Raw genomic sequence first — 22853 nt, 5'->3', positions numbered from 1 at the left:
CTGACTCTGACAAGGACAAATCAACAGAAATCACTGGGAGATACACACACACACACACACACACACACACACACACACACACACACACACGCTCGCACACACACACATACTAATACAACACACACAGTTATTCAATCACATGAACACAGAGTACATGTTTCCTTCCGAGAGTTTTTGTTTGTTTTCAGTTTCCCTCATCGAATATCATTCATAGTGAAAAGAAGTTAAACTATAGAAAGAAAACACACACACACACACACACACACACACAAGCAACACATAAACACTCTAACACAAACATACTGGCAGATACTTTTAACACTAACACACACACATACCTTTCTCCCCCACACACACATATGACTGAAGACACAATCATACACTCCCCCACATCCAGCCAGTCCCCCACCCACCCACCCACTCTACACTCACACAACAACAAAACCCACCACCACCACCACCACCACCAACCAATTCCCTCCCTCCTTTCCCCCCCTCTCCACACACAACATATCCCCATCCCTCTCTCCCATCCACCCACCACCACCATCAACCAACCTCCACCACTCAAACAGCCCCCCCACAACCCCTCTCTCCCCCTTCCCCCCACACACATACAACATATCCCCATAACCCTCCCACACCCACCCACATAACAGTAAACCCCACTCCACCACCATCACCACCCCACCACTCAAACAATGCCCCCCCCCCTACCCCCCCCCACCAGGGGTGAAGGGAAATGACTGTATAACTCCTCCACACTGAAGCTGCCCCCCCCCCCCCTCCTGGCCCCCTTACACCCCCTCCTGCATCCCCCACCACCAACCAACCAACGTCCACAACTCAAACACCCCCTACCAGGGGCAAAGGGAGGTGACTTTACCCCCTAACCCCCCCCCCCCCCCCCATCCCCTCCCAACCCCTCACCACCAACTCAAACAACGCCCCCTCCCAGGGGAGAAGGGAGGTGACTGTGTAACTTTACCCCCCCACCCCACCCCCGACCCCCCACCACCAACCAATCAAACAACGCCCCCTCCCAGGGGAGAAGGGAGGTGACTGTGCAGCTCCTCCACACTGACGTTTCCCCCCGTCACCACCACCAGCACGTCCTTGCCCTCCACGTCCGGCACCCGGCCGCACAGCAAGGCGGCCATGGCCGCGCAGCCGGAGGGTTCGGCCTTGAGGCCGCGGTGGAGGAGGGTGCCCATGGCCTGCAGGATCTCCTGGTCCGACACCAGCAGCACGGCCTCCACGTACTGCCGGCAGTGAGCGTAGCACAGCTTGCCTGTCAGGGGGAATGGATCCGTTATCATTATTGCCAACAGCAAAGTGAGAGCTGTGTCATTTCCACTGCAGTGGAAACATCATTTACGGCTTTGTCTTTTGTGAAGAACTGTGACTCAAGCCAGGAGGCAAAATTGCACTGGCTCTTAGTGCTGCAGCCTTGGGGGCTATTGTTGGCCTTTTTGTAACCATCCCAACGCCGACTGTCCTAAAACCCTCTTGGCCGAGAGAATGGGGATGTTACTTGGGCAAAACACTCTCCATTATAATCAAATTCTAGCCCAGATAGTCAGGACAGCAGTTACCTCCTCTGCTGTTCTGATGGTCATAGTCGAGCATGACTGACTATCAAACATACAAACAAATCACAATAAGTGTTTCTATTTGTCTCTGCACACAAATGTCAACCCCAATCAAGTGTTTGCAGGAACAATTAGGAAACTAGGTAAGAGCATTTTGAATTTAGTAGGAACACACTCGGACTCCGAGCCACATCAGCAAACAAACTCGCACACAGTTCAACGAGCATGCAAGTTCCTCAAAATGGGGGGCATGGTGCACGGATATTTTTCAGTGTACGTTTGGCGAAACTTCTGTTCCCACCACTGCTTCTTTACAGCTGAGACATCTGTAGCGCTGTGTCACTTTTTTACAGCTGAGACATCTGTAGCACTGTGTCACTTCCCTTCTTTACAGCTGAGACATCTGTAGCACTGTGTCACTTCTTTACAGCTGAGACATCTGTAGCGCTGTGTCACTTCCCTTCTTTACAGCTGAGACATCTGTAGCACTGTGTCACTTTTTTACAGCTGAGACATCTGTAGCACTGTGTCACTTCCCTTCTTTACAGCTGAGACATCTGTAGCGCTGTGTCACTTCCCTTCTTTACAGCTGAGACATCTGTAGCGCTGTGTCACTTCCCTTCTTTACAGCTGAGACATCTGTAGCACTGTGTCACTTCCCTTCTTTACAGCTGAGACATCTGTAGCACTGTGTCACTTCCCTTCTTTACAGCTGAGACATCTGTAGCACTGTGTCACTTCTCTTCTTTACAGCTGAGACATCTGTAGCGCTGTGTCACTTCTCTTCTTTACAGCTGAGACATCTGTAGCACTGTGTCACTCCCCTTCTTTACAGCTGAGACATCTCTAGCACTGTGTCACTTCCCTTCTTTACAGCTGAGACATCTGTAGCACTGTGTCACTTCCCTTCTTTACAGCTGAGACATCTGTAGCACTGTGTCACTTCCCTTCTTTACAGCTGAGACATCTGTAGCACTGTGTCACTCCCCTTCTTTACAGCTGAGACATCTGTAGCACTGTGTCACTTCTTTACAGCTGAGACATCTGTAGCACTGTGTCACTCCCCTTCTTTACAGCTGAGACATCTGTAGCACTGTGTCACTTCTTTACAGCTGAGACATCTGTAGCACTGTGTCACTCCCCTTCTTTACAGCTGAGACATCTGTAGCACTGTGTCACTCCCCTTCTTTACAGCTGAGACATCTGTAGCACTGTGTCACTCCCCTTCTTTACAGCTGAGACATCTGTAGCACTGTGTCACTCCCCTTCTTTACAGCTGAGACATCTGTAGCACTGTGTCACTTCCCTTCTTTACAGCTGAGACATCTGTAGCACTGTGTCACTCCCCTTCTTTACAGCTGAGACATCTGTAGCACTGTGTCACTCCCCTTCTTTACAGCTGAGACATCTGTAGCACTGTGTCACTCCCCTTCTTTACAGCTGAGACATCTGTAGCACTGTGTCACTTCCCTTCTTTACAGCTGAGACATCTGTAGCACTGTGTCGCTTCCCTTCTTTACAGCTGAGACATCTGTAGCACTGTGTCACTTCCCTTCTTTACAGCTGAGACATCTGTAGCACTGTGTCACTTCCCTTCTTTACAGCTGAGACATCTGTAGCACTGTGTCGCTTCCCTTCTTTACAGCTGAGACATCTGTAGCACTGTGTCACTTCCCTTCTTTACAGCTGAGACATCTGTAGCACTGTGTCACTCCCCTTCTTTACAGCTGAGACATCTGCAGCACTGTCACTTCCCTTCTTTACAGCTGAGACATCTGTAGCACTGTGTCACTTCCCTTCTTTACAGCTGAGACATCTGTAGCACTGTGTCACTCCCCTTCTTTACAGCTGAGACATCTGCAGCACTGTCACTTCCCTTCTTTACAGCTGAGACATCTGTAGCACTGTGTCACTTCCCTTCTTTACAGCTGAGACATCTGTAGCACTGTGTCGCTCCCCTTCTTTACAGCTGAGACATCTGTAGCACTGTGTCACTTCCCTTCTTTACAGCTGAGACATCTGTAGCACTGTGTCACTTCTTTACAGCTGAGACATCTGTAGCACTGTGTCGCTTCCCTTCTTTACAGCTGAGACATCTGTAGCACTGTGTCACTCCCCTTCTTTACGGCTGAGACATCTGTAGCACTGTGTCACTTCCCTTCTTTACAGCTGAGACATCTGTAGCACTGTGTCGCTTCCCTTCTTTACAGCTGAGACATCTGTAGCACTGTGTCACTCCCCTTCTTTACGGCTGAGACATCTGTAGCACTGTGTCACTTCCCTGGTCTTTCCTTGTCTTGTTCCTCACAATCACAATCCATGGCTGACTTCTCTTTTTCCAGCCACATGTTCCTTCCTTGCACTCCACAGCTCAATCCACCGGGCACAGACGCTGCTTCACCAAGACGCAACTTGATTCAGCCACATTCTCTCTTCTTCAGGCAAACGATTAAGCTGATTAGGCCCACTCAATGCTGTTTCAATGTAAACACGCACGTGATTAGCTGAGCATCATCACAGGAGACCAAGGTTATACATGACTGCCTTGGCCTCGGGATCGATAGGTCTAGAGGGCCTGGGTAATGTTACGACAGGAAAGCATGTGACCATGCTATGTAGTTGAAAAATGAACTCGTCAGAACAATTTTGACGTTGGCGTAACATTGGAACAAACTGCGATCTGGCGTAACAAATACGGTGAAATGGTAACAGTTGGCATCTCTGGATGGACAAACAATTTATAACGTCACACAACAGAAAGTGTGATGAGCACAAAATGATTAAACCTTTAGCTGTCAGTATTGCCTTGATGACAGCTATGTGCAAGGTTTTAGGTGTACAAACAATTCACACTATCACACAGCGGTATGTGTCAAGAGGAATGGAATGGGTAAACCTTTCAGTACTGCCACAATGATGGCTTGTGCAAGGTTTTCGTTGTCATTTAAAAATTTTTTTATTTTTTTTTATAGATTTAGAAAGTCAAAGAATGATAAATTTGTGTAAATCATTCACACAATGCCTCATCTGTCAATGTTTACAACAATCATTCGAAATACCGTTGTCAGAAGCAAAAGCACTGTATACATCTCAGAACACTTTTTCTAATACTTGATGAGTAGTGAAACATGATTTTCTCAGCTATGATCAACAAAACTTGTGCAAGAAAAAGGTAATAACAAAAATGCCCAAACTTCATCAGTAAATTGCCTGGAGCTTTATCAACAGCTGTGTCCCTTAGTTCACACTTAGTTCAAAGGTCAACAAACCAGTTTGATGAATCAGGATTCAATGTACACTGTCATTTCAGCAAAGCTTCGGCGAACGGCAGAATGAGTTAAATCAAAAACAATAAATATATCTTGACCAGATGCAACAGAACAAGCAAGGACATTGCTATTTCTCTAGAATTAGAGGTTGAGTATACAAGTCCTGAGATAAATTATATGCAACAGTAACGTCAGGACTTTACAACATACTCACTTAAAATACACAAGACTGTTTTAAGTAATTCAGGCTGAATCAGTCTGTCTCTAATGTCACTCAGTGCTTGACAACAAAGAACAAAATGTCCGTATCTCCTTTTTGCCTGCAAGGGTTAACTCTCTCCATACGAACAGCGAAAGAGACGACGTTAACAGCATTTCATCCCAATTACCATCATCAAAATATTGCAAGCGGAAGGCTCTTATACTGAAGAGGTGAATGTTGACAAAGAATACCATAGTTCTGACGACGGAAGCTAAAGGTTGGGTCATTCAGACACCCTCTGGACATCCGAGGGGTCTGTGTAGAGGAGAAGAGAGGACTGGCCGTACTGAGTGAGTTAAAGAGAGAGGACAGGGTAGGGAGGGGATGTGTGGTTGTGATGTCAGTTTAGGGGGCAGCCGTGACAATCCGTGAAAAGAAGATAATTATGCATCTGCATGCTTCTACAGCCACACACTTCCCTACATTTACATGCACCCCCCCACAACCACACAAGCATGTGATTCTTGCTGTTCATATCTGTGTTTGTGTATGGGTGGCACTGTGAACGAACAGTGTAGCCTAAGTCAGTAAGTGTGGGCATTTATTTTGCACACTATACAAATCAAATTCATTTCATTTCATTATGCATGCATTCAAACATTCACATCATCATCATCATACTCAATAACAACAAATCACAAAAAAACAACAACACAAAAACACATACACAAAAACAAAACTCATCCATAAAATGAAAAAAAAACATATTCATATGGCAGAGATGCAGCTTGAACATTTGTCCATGTATGAAAATTGTTGAAATACGAAAAAACATAAAGTTAATCAAGAACATGTCACAACATGAATATGCAAATCTATGTGAACTTGTTTTTAGTGTACAGTAGTTTTAGTGCAATAATGTTATTGGTGTTTGGTGGTGCTTCTATTACTTCTGATTCTAAATCTGAAATGTTTAAGTGCAGTTAAAAGAAATGCAAACACAAAGAACACAACACACAAACACACACCACACACACCACACACACACACACACACACACACACAATGCCTCCCCCTTACCCCTAGGTAATATCACTGAAAGTGTAAAATGGAAAATGACCACAACTACTGCCAGTAGCCTCGTGGTACTGAGTCCGTGCAGGAAGTGAGAGAATCTGAGCACACTGGTTCGAACCCTACATTCACCAGTATTCTATGCCTCCTCCACCAGACCTTGGGTGGTGGTCTGGACGCTAGTCATTCGGATGAAACCATAAACCAAGGACCTGTGTGTAGCATGCACTTAGCGCATGTAAAAGGACCCACGGCAACAAAAAAGTTGTCCCTTGCAAAATTCTGTTAAAAAATCCACTTTAGATCTGAATACAAATTCACTTGCATGCAGAAAAAACAAGGGCGACGCTCTCACTGTAGCGACATGCTCTCCTCAGGGACAGTCCAAATTTCACTCAGAGAAATCTCTTGTGACAAAATGAGTTATACAATACAACACTACACTACTACTACTACTACTACTTATACTACACACAAACTACTTATACTATACTAAATACAAATGTATTCACAAATCAGCCCCTTCCTATCTCTGTGGCTGCCTTCACCTCTACACTCCATCTCGCTCACTACGATCAGCTTCGGATCCACTCCACTTACACATACCCAGATTCAAACTCTCGACTGTCGGCCGCCGTTCTTTCTCTGTCTCTGGACCTTGCAATTGGAATGAACTTCCTCTTTCGCTTCGTCAAGTCTCCACACTCAGCTCTTTCAAGTCTGGCCTTAAAACCCACCTCTTCCCAAAATAGCCTCCCTTCCCTGCCTCTTCCTTGTCTTTAGTTTCTCCAGTTTTAGAGTTATGCGTGCGTGAGAATGACTGGTGCGAAAGCGCTTAGATTTGTCTCTGCACAAGATTCAGCGCTATATAAGTACCATTATTATTATTATTATTTATTATTATTACACACACACACACACACACACACACACAACACACACACATGCAAACAACAGCCTGATCATTCCCAGGACGTACAACACATCACAGCACTGTGGAGCAGCAATTGACAGTCACACAGAACAGATAGCGTCACCCACCAGCAAAAGGAGGAGACAAGCCTGATGCTACAGACTTGGGAGGTTTGGTCACAGCGTGACCGGCACGCATGCTTTCCCACATGGCGTTGGCTGTGGACAGTAAACGCAACAATCACATCCTCCTACAGCACTTCACAAAAAAACAGATATCACAGAAATAAAACTTCTTCTTCTTCTGCGTTCACTCGTATGCACACGAGTGGGCTTTTACATGTATGGCCGTTTTTACCCCGCCATATAGGCAGCCATACTCCGTTTTCGGGGGTGTGCATGCTGGGTATGTTCTTGTTTCCATAACCCACCGAACGCTGACATGGATTACAGGATCTTTAACGTGCGTATTTGATCTTCTGCTTGCATATACACACGAAGGGGGTTCAGGCACTAGCAGGTCTGCACATATGTTGACCTGGGAGATCGTAAAAATCTCCACCCTTTACCCACCAGGCGCCGTCACCGTGATTCGAACCCGGGACCCTCAGATTGACAGTCCAACGCTTTAACCACTCGGCTATTGCGCCCGTCGAAATAAAACTAAATCTCTGTGATACTGTGAGAAAATCTATTCAACGTTTGATTCCAGCATCAGACTGAAGCTCTGGAACAGGATTTTCAAGTTTTCATGTGTTCCTTTTTTTTATATTTTCAGAACGTCCCAAGGACCCATTCAATGAACACGCACTGCATCCTTTCCATTTCCAAAGCGCGAGGGTGCATATTTGTGTGTTATCGGAAGCCCTGGCACACACTCACACACACACACACACACACACACACACACACACACACTCACACACACACACACACACACACACACACACACACGCAAGCATGATCTCAGGCCTGGTTTAAGCTGGCATATCTTTATGAAAGGAAGCGTACAGACTTTTCATGTCGTCCGAAACCTAAAATGGTTCTTTGTAGCAACATCATCATCATCCATCACAAACTCACACAAACACACATACACACAAACAGACAGACAGACACATGCTCAAATTCAGGCCTGGTTAACACCGGAATATCTTTATGAAAGGAAGCGTAGAGTAAAACCTTGTCATGTGGTCACAAACTTAAAATGGTCCTCCATAGCAATATCATCATCATCCATCACACACACACACACACACACCACGTCCTTACATCCCTCAGGTTCCACAGTGTAGACCTTGACAGGTTTCTTGGAGGCCGTACACACACACACACACACGCACACACACGCGCGCACACGCACAAACTCACGCACCCACACACACACACACACACACATACACACACCACATCCTTACATCCTTCAGGTTCCACAGCATAGACCTTGACAGGTTTCTTGGAGGCCTTACACACACACACACACACAAACTCACACACACACACACACACACACACACATACACACACCACATCCTTACATCCTTCAGGTTCCACAGCATAGACCTTGACAGGTTTCTTGGAGGCCTTACACACACACACACACACACACACACACACACACACACACACAAACACACACCCACACACACACACACCACATCCTTACATCCTTCAGGTTCCACAGCATAGACCTTGACAGGTTTCTTGGAGGCCTTACACACACACACACACACACACACACACACACACACACCACATCCTTACATCCTTCAGGTTCCACAGCATACACCTTGACAGGTTTCTTGGAGGCTTTACACACACACACACACACACACAAACTCACACACACACACACACACACACACACACCACATCCTTACATCCTTCAGGTTCCACAGCATACACCTTGACAGGTTTCTTGGAGGCCAGGTGAAAGGCGGCAGCAATGCCAGACACCAGCCCCCCTCCCCCACAGCACACCACCACCACGTCAGGCTGCAGCCCCTCCTCCAGCACCTCCAGTGAACACCTGCCACACACACACACACCCCTCCAGTCAACACCTGACACACACACACACACACACACACACACCCCTCCAGTCAACACCTGCCACACACACACACACCCCTCCAGTCAACACCTGCCACACCACCACCCCCCTCCAGTCAACACCTGCCACACACACACACACCCCCCTCCAGTCAACACCTGCCACACACACCCCCCCCCTCCAGTGAACACCTGGCACACACACACACACACCCCTCCAGTCAACACCTGGCACACACACACACCCCTCCAGTGAACACCTGGCACACACACACACACCCCTCCAGTGAACACCTGGCACACACACACACCCCTCCAGTGAACACCTGGCACACACACACACACCCCTCCAGTCAACACCTCACACACACACACACCCCTCCAGTCAACACCTGCCACACACACACACCCCTCCAGTGAACACCTGGCACACACACACACACACACCCCTCCAGTGAACACCTGGCACACACACACACACACACCCCTCCAGTCAACACCTGGCACACACACACACCCCTCCAGTGAACACCTGGCACACACACACACACACACCCCTCCAGTGAACACCTGGCACACACACACACCCCTCCAGTGAACACCTGGCACACACACACACACACACCCCTCCAGTGAACACCTGGCACACACACACACACACACCCCTCCAGTGAACACCTGGCACACACACACACACACCCCCCTCCAGTGAACACCTGGCACACACACACACACACACCCCTCCAGTGAACACCTGGCACACACACACACTCCCCTCCAGTGAACACCTGGCACACACACACACACACACACACACACACACACCCCTCCAGTCAACACCTAATTTGACATGATATGGATACTTATATAGCGCCTATCCTCAGTCAGAGACCAAGCTCTAAGCGCTTTACAAACATGGTGTCATTTGTGCTACAAGCTGCCTAACTGAGTAGAGCCAACCGACATACACTAACACACACACCCACCTCCAGTGAACACCTTTCACACACACACACACACACACACACACACACACACACACACACACACCTCCAGTCAACACCTGACACACACATCATGTCACTGTAATACCTCCTCCAACACCTCCAGTCAACACCTGACACACACATCATGTCACTGTAATACCTCCTCCAACACCTCCAGTCAACACCTGACACACATCATGTCACTGTAATTCCTCCTCCAACACCTCCAGTCAACACCTGACACACATCATGTCACTGTAATACCTCCTCCAACACCTCCAGTCAACACCTGACACACATCATGTCACTTAATACCTCCTCCAACACCTCCAGTCAACACCTGACACACACACATCATGTCACTGTAATACCTCCTCCAACACCTCCAGTCAACACCTGACACACACATCATGTCACTGTAATACCTCCTCCAACACCTCCAGTCAACACCTGACACACACATCATGTCACTGTAATACCTCCTCCAACACCTCCAGTCAACACCTGACACACACACATTATGTCACTGTAATTCCTCATCCAACACCTCCACACACACGCCACACACACACACCTACACACAGAAACACATCATACAGACACACACACACTCTTCTACTTCAGCCAAAACCTTTCAAGAAAAACTTAAATTTGACAATTTTTAAAATTCCTTCTTTTCTCAATACCATCCTTCATCCTTTCTACAACTCCTACATTTCTATCTTCATGTTGTTGTTTTTTTTCGTGTGGTTGTTACACAGAGTTACCTGTAAATGAACAGGAAACGGGGGAAAGTGTCATGGAAAACAGCAATGTGGGCAATGACGAAGATATAAGGAAAATCTTAAACATCTTGAATATTATAAAATAGCAATGTGAGCAATGACGAAGATATAATGAAAATCTTAAACATCTTGAATATTATAAAATAGCAATGTTGGCAATGATGAAGATATAAGGAAAATCTTAACCATTTTAAACATTATAAAATAGCAACATGAGCAATGACAAATATACAAGGAAAATCTTAAACATTATAAAATAACAATGTGGGCAATGACAAAAAAAATAACAGAAAATCTTAACCATTTTTAACATGATAAAACAGCAATGTGGGCAATGCTGAATACGTAAGGAAAACCTTAAACACTTCAAACTTTTCTACAGAACCCTACGTTCCATAGGCAGCGATGAGGCGGCGGTCATCGAAGGAGTGACAGTAAATACAGCCCTCCTCTCTCACTAGCTGATCCACTGTGGACTGGATCTCTGATGTGGGGCACTGCTCCACCCTCACCCCCATGCTCTGAAACACGCACACACACACACACACACACACACACACACATGCACACATACAGGCATGAACACACACACACACACAACACACATACATATATACATGCATTGCACACACACACACACACACACACACACACACACACACACACATGCACACATACAGGCATGAACACACACACACATGCACATATATACATGCATCACACACACACACACACACACAGATGCATGTCATACACATAATAATAACAACAACAACAACAATAATAATAATAGTAAGTTGTACTTATATGGCACAAGCTCCCCAAAGATGGGTTCTAAGCGCCTCACATGAGACAGTACATATATATATTACTGCACTGTACAACACAAGAGCACATGAAGACATAGAAGTGGAAAACAAGATCAGTATCCACCAATATAACAAATTGCAGATACGTAAATAATTGCAGGAAAAAGGCAAAACACACACACACACACACACACAGAAACAAACAAAAACAAAACAAAAACACACACACACACAAAACACACACACACACATGCGCATGCTCAAGCACCAACCCACAAGTGCACACACCACAGGAATACTACAATGGCAGGGGGACACAAGGGGAGTGCAGAGGGTGGGAGGAGACAAAGAACTATGTTTCATCACATCCAAGGCCATTTTCAACAGGTGGGCTTTCAGTTTACTTTTGAAAGAGGACAGAGCTGGTGAGTGCCGGAGATCCAGGGGAAAAGTATTCCAAACAGAAGGTGCTGGATACTGAAAAGCCCTTTGACCGAATGTCTTTGAAGAGACTTTGGGAACTCGAAGGAGCTTTTCTCCAGAAGACCCAAGAGAACGGGATGGAGTGTAAATATGAAAGACAGAAGATAAGTAAGAAGGATGGGAACCTTCGAAGTGACTATAAGCCAATTTGCCAGTTTTGTACTGGATTCTGTACTGGATGGGCAGCCAAGGAAGTTGATGCAAGAGAGGGGTAACATGATCTTTTATTGACTTTTTGAGAACGATTCTGGCATACACACACACACACACACACATGCATGTCATACACATACACACACACACACATAACCACACACACACATAAACATGCATGAACACACACACACATACACACACACAAATACACACGCATAGTACAACAATAAAAATACACATGAAATCTAGGTACCTTGATGAGAGCCACACGATTATCAGGCACGGTGATGGGCATGACACACACGCCCGGCACGCCCGCCCTCTGCAGGTAGTGGGCGAAGGCTCTGCCGTAGTTGCCTGCTGACATGGTGACCAGACTCCTCTTCTGGGGGCCCTGGGTCTCCTCTATCACCTGCCCCAGCTGGTTCACAACCCCACGGATCTTGAAGGAACCTGGAGGGAAGGTGGCAGAAATGATTAACATGCTTTTCTGCCAGTACAGTCTTCTTCTTCTTCATTTGTGGGCTGCATCTCCCACGTTCACTCATATGTACACGAGTGGGCTTATATGTGTATGACTGTTTTTACCCCGCCATGTAGGCAGCCATACGCTGTTTTCACGGGTGTGCATGCTGGGTATGACACAAGTGGGCTTTTACGTGTATGACCGTTTTTACCCCGCCATGTAGGCAGCCATATGCTGTTTTCACGGGTGTGCATGCTGGGTATGACATGAGTGGGCTTTTACGTGTATGACCGTTTTTACCCCGCCATGTAGGCAGCCATACGCCGTTTTCACGGGTGTGCACGCTGGGTATGTTCTTGTTTCCATAACCCTCCGAACGCTGACATGGATTACACTTTACAGGATCTTTAATTTGTGTATTTGATCTTCTGCTTGCATATACACACTAAGGGGGTTCAGGCACAAGCAGGTCTGCACATACGTTGATCTGACAGATCGGAAAAATATCCACCCTTTACCCACCAGGCACCGTTACCAAGATTCAAACCCAGGACCCTAAGATTGAAAGTCCAACACTTTAACCCCTTGGCTATTGCGCCCATCTGCCAATACAGTAATCACCACCCTTGAAGGAACCTGGAAGAAAGAAGGCAGCAGAATGGTTTACAGTGAAATATGAAGGCCTGGGTTCGACGGGCGCAATAGCCGAGTGGTTAAAGCGTTGGACTGTCAATCTGAGGGTCCCGGGTTCGAATCACGGTGACAGCGCCTGGTGGGTAAAGGGTGGAGATTTTTACGATCTCCCAGGTCAACATATGTGCAGACCTGCTAGTGCCTGAACCCCCTTCGTGTGTATACGCAAGCAGATCAAATACTCACGTTAAAGATCCTGTAATCCATGTCAGCGTTCAGTGGGTTATGGAAACAAGAACATACCCAGCATGCACACCCCCGAAAACGGAGTATGGCTGCCTACATGGCGGGGTAAAAACGGTCATACACGTAAAAGCCCACTCGTGTGCACACGAGTGAACGCAGAAGAAGAAGAAGAAGGCCTGGGTTCAAATATCCCGGTCTCACCCTTTCAGTCAAGTTTGACTGGAAAATCAAACTGAGCATCCAGTCGTTCAGAGACAGAAAACCAAGGTTCTGTGTATGAAGCTGGCACTTGGTGCACTGAAAAAGAACCTACTGAAACGAAAGTGTTGTTCTCTAGCAAACTTCTGCAGAAGAAACCCACTGTAACACGTACACAAGTCATACATGCATGCACTCAAGACCTGACTCACACTTTGGGCTATGCTGCTGGTCAGGAATCTGCCAGGCAGATGTGGTGTAGTGTATATGGGTTTGTCCAAACGCAGTGACGCCTCATTGAGAAACAATATCTGTGAAACTGTGTGTTTGGTGCATATCTGTTATGCATGTGTGGGTGTATGTGTGAATGTGTGTCTTCATGTTTTACATTTATTTGCTTATTTATCTTCATTGTTGTCTTATTTATTTATTTATTATTATTATTATTTTATTATCATTATCATTACTACTACCTTTTTTATATTATAATTATTATTTATTTATTTATTTATTTATTTATGTAAGCTTATCTATTATTTATTCACCTTTTTTTTCTTTTTTTCTCCAGGCCTGACTAAGCGCGTTGGGTTACGCTGCTGGTCAGGCATCTGCTTGGCAGATGTGGTGTAGCGTATATGGATTTGTCCGAACGCAGTGACGCCTCCTTGAGCTACTGAAACTGAAACTGAAACTGAGAAACAAATTGAAAAATTGAAATGACCGATATGAATACTTAAGCAGCGTCTATCTTCAGTCTGAGACTAAGCTCTTAGAACCTTACCAACATGGAGTTATTTGCACAACAGGCTGCCTTCATGGGTAGAGCTGACTGACAGCTGCCTTTGGCGCTCATCATTCGTTTCCTGTGTCATTCAGTCATGCACACACACACACACACACACATGTATATCAGTCTGTACAGTGGATTTCACAATCAGATTTTGCCAGGGATAATCAAGGTCCCATTTTGGCGTGGTGCTGTGTCCTTGGGAAAGGCACTTCACTTCCAAGTGCCTCACTCCACCCAGGTGTGGATGGGTAGCTGACTTTGGAAGTGGACAGTTAAAACAGCGCAAGGAGAGGACTGGGCCCCGCCTTCCCATGCTAAACCCTGGACACAGTGGATATGAATTCACTGCCCTGATGGCCGTGAAAGGCTGTGGGACATTTAACCTACCAGTAACACCAGTATGCTTGAGCTTATATCACAGATTGACACAAATTTACAGTTGTGCCAACAGCAAAGTGAGAGCTGTATTATCAATGGTTTCTCCAATGCAATGGGAAATCACTTACAGCTGAGTCTTTTGAGAAGGACTATGACTCTCAAACTAGAAGATAAACAAATAGTAAAGAGTGGTAACTCTCTCCATTACACAACTTCATGTCAGTGATGCTTACGCTACTGATACAGCTAGCACACAGGTAAATAAAAGATTAATTTCTCAAACTAGAAGACAAAATTGCATAGGCTCATAGTGCTGCAGTCTTGGGGGCTAGTAGGCCTTTGGGAACCATCCCAACGCTGACTGTCCTAAAACCCTTTTGGCCAAGAGAGTGGGGATGTACCTTGGGCAAGACACTTTCCACTATAATCAAATTCTAGCCCAGATAGTCGGGACAGCAGTTACCTCCTCTGCTTTCTGATGGTCACAGTTGAAAACTACTGACTGTCATAACAGCACCCAAAGCACAGAGTGTGAACTGACCAGTGGTCTGCATGTTCTCCAGCTTGAGGTGCAGACGCAAGTTGCCCACCTCGGGGAACATGGCCTGCACGTCTCGCAGCAGCGGGGTTCGAACCACCATCCCGCTTCTCTGCAGTCGCGGCCTGGTCGCCTCGATGTCCTCCAGGGTCACCAGAGTCTGCTCATCTCCCTGGGCTGGCAAAGCATTCAGCATTAGTCACTGAGAAGAAAATAATTAACAAAGAAAACGCAAAACAAAACCTAACAAAGAAATCTTGAGCTCAAAGAAGAGTGGAAAGATGGAAGGTGGGTGTGGAGTGGAATAAAGGGGGACTGCAGGTTAGATACCAAGTGCTTGAGGAGCATTCGAAACCAAGTGCTTGAGGAGCATTCGAAACCAAGTGCTTGAGGAGCATCAGAAACCAAGTGCTTGAGGAGACTACTACACATCTCCTACAAGGAGCACAAGACCAATGACTATGTGCGGAACCTGGTCAGCAACCTTGTTGGGCCCCAAGAACCACTGCTGGCGACTGTCAAACGACGGAAGATGGCATGGTTTGGTCACGTCATACGACATAACACCCTCTCCAAAACCATCCTGCAAGGGACTGTAGAGGGAGGGCGCAGACGGGGGTGGCAGAGAAAGAGCTGGTCCGACAACGTCAAGGAATGGACCAAAATGACGATGCCAGATCTCCTCACGACAGCTGTCAACAGAACGGCGTGGCGAGCTATGACATCTTCCTCATGTCCCCCCAACAACCCCAGCGGTCGAGGGAATGAGCACGAGCAGGCTAGATAGGTGTCCATCAGTCTCTGGAGACTAAGTAGCCATGATCTGCTTCCTGAGTGATACAGGGTCGGTGTGGCTGGATGATTATGGGTAGTAACAGTCTCTCCCACACAGCGTACATGTGAAGTCTGATACTGGTTTGTCTGCCTGGCTTTGGGCTTTTCTCCTCAGCCTCTTTGCCTCGGAACAGTGGTCAAGCATATAGACAGGAAATCAAAGAAACTGAAAGGGGAGAAAATGGGAGAAACAGTAAAGGTAGGAGACTGGAATAAGGGGTATAATATATATATATATATATATATAGAGAGAGAGAGAGAGAGAGAGAGAGAGGGAGAGAGAGAGAGAGAGAAAGATAGCCTCATAGGTACTAAGATAGATAGACAGACAGATAGATAGATATGATGCATATGTTCATTCATTTTTAAAGTAACATAGAAATATGACAGATGGGCAACACATGTACCGGTATGTATGCTCTGTACCATACTGAACTCTGAACCAGTTCTAAAATAAAATCACATGGAATCAATGGTTTAAGAATATTTTTTATTCTGCCCACATTATTCTGATGGTGAAGTATCACTCTTCAGTGCAGTATGGTCTTTCTCCCCAATGTATGAATTATAAATATATATTCATACATAACATTACTTTATTAGTCTGTATACCTTTGAATAAAAAATTGTAAGGAAAAGTTTATCTTTAAGCCATGCATCTGTCAAACATGCACAGACTTCAATTTAAAATTCACTAGGAACTTAATTATCTAAAAGAAGTTTTGCTCTCAGAATATTTTTCCATGCACCAATACATTTTCTTTCCCAAGCAGAGTTTGTCAACATGCAAGTTAACCTAAAACAAAGATGTGCATCAGCAGATTAAAAAAAAGCAACAAGACAAAACTATAATATATGAAAAAAAAACCAAGCTTAAACATTAAAGAACAAAAAACATAAATAAAAACATAAAATTCAAACATAAATAAAAACAAGCTTAACCATTAAAGAACAAAAAACAGAAATAATAGTTACATTATATTTACCTTCAGAAGCCATGATGGACAGATTCTTTGATGTTTGAAAACAATACTGGTGATGTGTCACTCGGTTGTATGCAAAACCCAGAATATTAAGGATCCTTGGCCTTGCTGTACACAGAATGTACCAACACATGTTGACCTTAATGGTTTAACATTGTACATTAACTACTCATTGACTATATATATCTACAACCATTTATGTATACAACAGTTGTTTTATTACTTTCCTGACCTTGGCCTTCATTCAGAACTCAAGTCCCAATGGCACGCAAAGTACAACACCGACACAGCTAAGTCAGCAGATCCAAAACCAAATGCAGCATGACAATATCATGTGTAATGATGAATTTTCTTTCTTTTATTTCTGATTTTCTTTTTGTTGGCAGTTGCAATGAACTTTGTAATGGAAGATGTTTCATATTTTTAATTTGGGCATTTGTGTAGATAGGTAGCTAGACAGATATACAGACTGACAAAACAGATAGATAGATAGATATACAGATAGATAAGACAGACATATATCATAGACATATTATATATATGTACCTGATTATTTGTTCTAGATATTCTTTTTTACTCTAGGTGCTTGGTTTGTGACAGCAACACATACACCTCTTTCATAATTATTTCTGCCAGCATCAAATATTTCAAAACTGCATGTGGAACACACACACACACACACACACACACACACACACACTCCTTCTTTTAAATGTTGACCATACCAACATTCTCCAGTATGCATAAGTTTGCATAAAAAACACACAGAGACACAGAGACACACAGAGAGAGAGAGAGAGAGAGAGAGAGAGGGAGAGCAGCAAGAGTAGCGAGAGTGAGAGTGGCACAGACAGATTCAGACTTTGGCTGCACCAAGCTAAAAGGGACTCGGGTTGATGCAGAGTTCGTCCTCCAAATTTATTTGTTTATTTACATACATATATATTTAGGATGCTAAAATGGTACTTTACCCTACTTATTATTTGTTGTTGTTATTGTTGTTGTCCTACTACTGCTAAACACACTGACCTGCAAAACGACACTTCCAACAGTTACTAAACAGTTACGTGTGCTTCCCTCTCAAGGATCAGCTGGACAAGGTCCACACTGCCAATCAAACCAATCACTAACCGAAGGCCAAACATCGGCTGCACTCTTAATCACCCAGACTGCCCAGAGGTGATTTCCAAGCAGACGACAACTAGTTTGGAAGTTTCCCTCTCCAGTTCATCTCAGACACAGAGAATAAACAGACATGAATATAAGATAAATGACCCAGCCCAGTATGCAACGGATTTTACAGAGATTAAAAAAGTTGTAAAACATGCAGGCTGACCTACTTGTTGGTGCTACAATGCGAAGCTCTCCACTGACATGTATGCTAGAAACTGCAAGTTCAAAGCTGCCACGGTGTGGTTAAAGGGAGACCACTTTCACACGAAAAGCGTAAATGGTTTCCAGAGCAATGCTGTGCACGTACGATGTCTTGCCTCGTACGACCTTACAAAACAAAGGATGCGATGAGAAGCAGATTTTGTGTGCACTGTCACTGTTCCTGGATTTATTTGTGCGTGTGCGTACGGATGTGTGCGTGCGCGCACGCGCGTGTGTGTACCTGCGTGCGTGCGCGCGCGTGTATGTGTGTCTGTGTGTGTAGGTGAGTGTGCGTGCGTGCGCGCGCGCGTGTGTATTATTGTTTTAAGATTTTCAGTAAGGTCTTTACGAAATGAGAACGCTAAGTTCAATTCTTAATTACATTTAGCAATCAGTTTATAAAAGTTTACAAAGTTATAACCATAAGAATATTTTTTTGTTTTTGAATGAAATTTGGAATTCAATCCATTTTCAAACAGGCAATAAACGGGAATAACAGATACACCATTTGATGATATAGCTGGTAACAATTACTGAAACACACTTCACAGCAGATTTTTTTTCTTTAATTGTGTTGTGTGTTTTTTTCAGGAAAATTTTCCCTTGTTTTAGACAAGTGTTTTCTCTCAAACTTAGGGTCTGAAAAGAAACACCTAGGAAGCAGGTCCCCCAGGTTTATATGTGCCCCAGGTCTGTATATGTCTCCCAGGTCCGTATGTACTCCCATCGCTCAGGTCTCAAGTGTGCTCTACTCCACTCAACTGTGATTTACTCTATTCAGTTGTACTGAACTCTACTCCGCTATATGCTCACCTCAGCTGTGTTTAACTCTTCCCTAGTCTACTCAACCACGCTGAATTCTACAGTACTCAGCTGTGCTTAACTCTTCCCTAGTCTACTCAGCTCCACTCTATTCTACTCAACTGTGCGTAACTAAGCTCTACTCAGCTCTACTAAACCCTTAAAGCATAGCCGAGTAGAATTTAGTTGAAAAGAGTTGAGTTGGGTTGAATTGGACACAGCTGGGAAGACCAAACTGAGCTGAGCTGAGCTGAACTGAGCATAGTTGACGAGAGTTGAGAACAGTTAGGCAAACTTAAGTTGAGCACAGCTGGTTTGAGAAGAGCTGAGCAGAGCACTGTTGAGCAGCATTGAGTGAAGTTAACCCTTTCACTGCCAGTCAATTTAGAGTACAAAATCCCCTTGTGGTATAAACACAGAAAAGACAGTGGCTAAGAATAGCTGGGGATTCCCCCTGCGATGTATAGAAAATATGGCCTGTCCTACCACTGAACATTAAGAGCAGTAGGTTCATGGATAACAGATCAATGAATGGTCACCTTTCAGTGACATGGGTCCTCTACCATGCCTGTGCTTGGCTGTGAAAGGGTTAAGAAAACATGGGGGGGGAGGTGCACACAGCAGCATGATCCAACCACAGTACAAACTCCAGATCTGCATGTCAGATGTGCACTGGTGGTGGTATTACAATGCCGTCTGTGTGTGTGTGAGCACATGTGTGTTAATGTGTGTGAGCACGTGTGTTAATGTGTGTGAGCACATGTTGTGAGCACATTGTGTTAATGCGTGTGAGCACATGTGTGTTAATGCGTGTGAGCACGTGTGTGTGTGTGTGTTAATGCGTGAGCACATGTGAGTTAATGCGTGTGAGCACGTGTGTCAATGCGTGTGAGCACATGTGTGTTAATGCGTGTGAGCACATGTTAATGTGTGTGAGCATGTATGTGAATGTGAGTGTGTGTATGTGTGCACACGTGGTGTGTATGTGAATGTATGTGCGCACGCATGTACATGCTTGTGCACAGACAGACTCACTCATCTGAAGATGCAAGAAACACAAAGAAAAACCACATCTGAAATGTTTGATAAGCAATAATCAAATTTATTCAGAAAGAGCAGTATATTCCCCTTTACATACAAAGTTTCAAGTAAATGTCCATCAAAGACACTGGCGTCATTTCTTCTGCATGGAATGACTGTGTCCAACTGCTGGGGCTGGGGAGGATGGAAGAAGAGTTGGGGGGTTTTTTGTTTCATTTTATTCACTCACATTCTCCAAAGCATTCAGATCACAAAACACACTGTCCTCTGCCATGATCTCTATCTCCCTCATCAATAGTGCAGCAGTTGACAGTGCATCACACAGGCTCAATTGCTGGATCATTCTTTTTTTTTTTTTTCTTTTTTTTTGTTGCAGTTTCTTATTTCCTTTTCTTTCTCCCCCTACCCCACCCAAACATCAACAGAACAACGGCTGCTGTATCTGAACAATCACACACATTTTACTGACAAGACGTCCAGTTAATAATCTGCTGATTTAAAGCAAAAACATTGAATGCTGTCAGCAAAAAGAAAAGACAAAAAAAACAAAAAAAAAAAAAAAAGACACAGAATGTTGTTCACATGTAGGTGTGGTATATTTACCAGTTAATGTGGAGACTGAGTGCCTTATTCATCCCTTGCAGCCTCAGACTTTCTCATCATAATCACTGCTCATAGCGATACATAGCCATGTGTCTGTGTATGCCGGTGTTAAACTATGCCACACATAATACTATGGTAATCATAATGCCTGGGTGTATACACTTTTGCTGCACAGCCATAATCCAACAGGTACAACAATGTATCTTCAAAGCCATTAATAAACATATCAACTTGTACAATTACTTTTCCATTTTCCATGAAAAGCATGTCCCAAAGTATTAATCCAAATGGGTTAACGGCCACTGACAAGTGAAACACTGAACGCTGCTAGGTACAAATGTGTACAGATATGTCCATTTTTCTGCCGTCATGCTGGCTGCATCCAAACAAAATATACTGTATGTCAGACAGTTATGTATATCAGTGGGTAAAATATATTTCAATATCCACACTATTTCCACACTACCTGATCAACATATTATGCAGAATGTTGTCAAATTCAAACTCATCTAATCCTGGATTTATCATTCTTGCCATTTCACTGCTTTTTTTTTTCCATTCTCTGAATAGCTTCCAAACTTGAACAGAAAAAACCCAGCCTTCCCTGCGAAGGGGCTAACCCCCAAAACAAACCAAATCCAACAGAAGATAGGCGATATAATGTGTCTTATTTACACAGATTACACACATAAAACATAAGAGGTATCAAAGAATATATGTTTTTTTTGTTTACTGGCATTACACATACCTGTTACAGCCCGGTTACCATGCATACACCAAGGCTAGCCCTCTGAACTTGGTTACTACTTGGCATGCATTAAATTAATAAAGTATCACGTCACTAACTCATCAGTATATATTCAGTAACACAGATGAGACTTCCATGAAGAAAATAACAAATTGCAATTAAACACAAACTGCAAACAGCTCACCAAAGGCGGTTACACAGATCAAGTTGGCGTGCATCAAGTATAATGTCATACACTCGTCAGTTTAGATTGGCATGCATAAATAAAGTATTCAGTTAAATTTGTCCACAATGAAACGATCAATGTCCTGCCATTAACCCTCGACTGCAGCTGCTGAGAAAGCTTGTCAGTGTATTTGTATTTGTATTTCTTTTTATCACAACAGATTCCTGTGTGTGAAATTCGGGCTGCTCTCCCCAGGGAGAGCGCGTCGATACACTACAGCGCCACCCATTTCTTTGTATTTTTTTCCTGCGTGCAGTTTTATTTGTTTTTCCTATCGATGTGGATTTTTCTACAGAATTTCGCCAGGAACAACCCTTTTGTTGCCGTGGGTTCTTTTACATGCGCTAAGTAACTGCACTTCAAACTCTTGCCACACTGATTTCATTTCACCAAGGGGCAGCAACTGAGGGGTTAACAAACAACAGCAGCAGCCTCATGGGGGAAAAAAAAAACATGTTAGTTGCAAACAGATCTTCATCATAACAGTAGGCATGTCATCATCATCATCATCATCGTCATCATCATCATCATCACATGAATAATGGAAAGCAGAAGAAAGAGCAGGGAAACTGCCCCTCACAAAAAATATATGGACATAACAGTGGACAAAAAACCATAATCAACATCCACATAATGGGGCACCAATATGCATTGCTGTTACCACAGACTCCCAC

The 22853-nt window shown here is 44.5% G+C and overlaps 1 protein-coding gene across 1 annotated transcript; it reads right to left on the bottom strand.

Annotated features, from left to right (window-relative positions):
* Window positions 1-1025: 1025 nt before the first annotated feature.
* On the bottom strand, window positions 1026-18788 carry LOC143285312 (L-threonine ammonia-lyase-like). The gene is made up of 8 exons (XM_076592576.1): window positions 18723-18788; window positions 17390-17494; window positions 15573-15746; window positions 12574-12773; window positions 11263-11393; window positions 8930-9078; window positions 7179-7268; window positions 1026-1291 (listed from the first exon to the last, which is right to left on the bottom strand). The coding sequence occupies exons 2-8, from the start codon at window positions 17400-17402 to the stop codon at window positions 1026-1028; spliced, it is 1023 nt and encodes a 340-aa protein (XP_076448691.1). The 5' UTR covers window positions 17403-17494; window positions 18723-18788.
* Window positions 18789-22853: the final 4065 nt, after the last annotated feature.

The sequence above is a fragment of the Babylonia areolata genome, chromosome 8, assembly GCF_041734735.1.
Source record: "Babylonia areolata isolate BAREFJ2019XMU chromosome 8, ASM4173473v1, whole genome shotgun sequence".
NCBI lineage: Eukaryota > Metazoa > Mollusca > Gastropoda > Neogastropoda > Buccinidae > Babylonia > Babylonia areolata.
The sequence above is the reverse complement of the archived record's forward strand: the minus strand, read 5'-3'. Positions and strand labels throughout refer to the sequence as shown.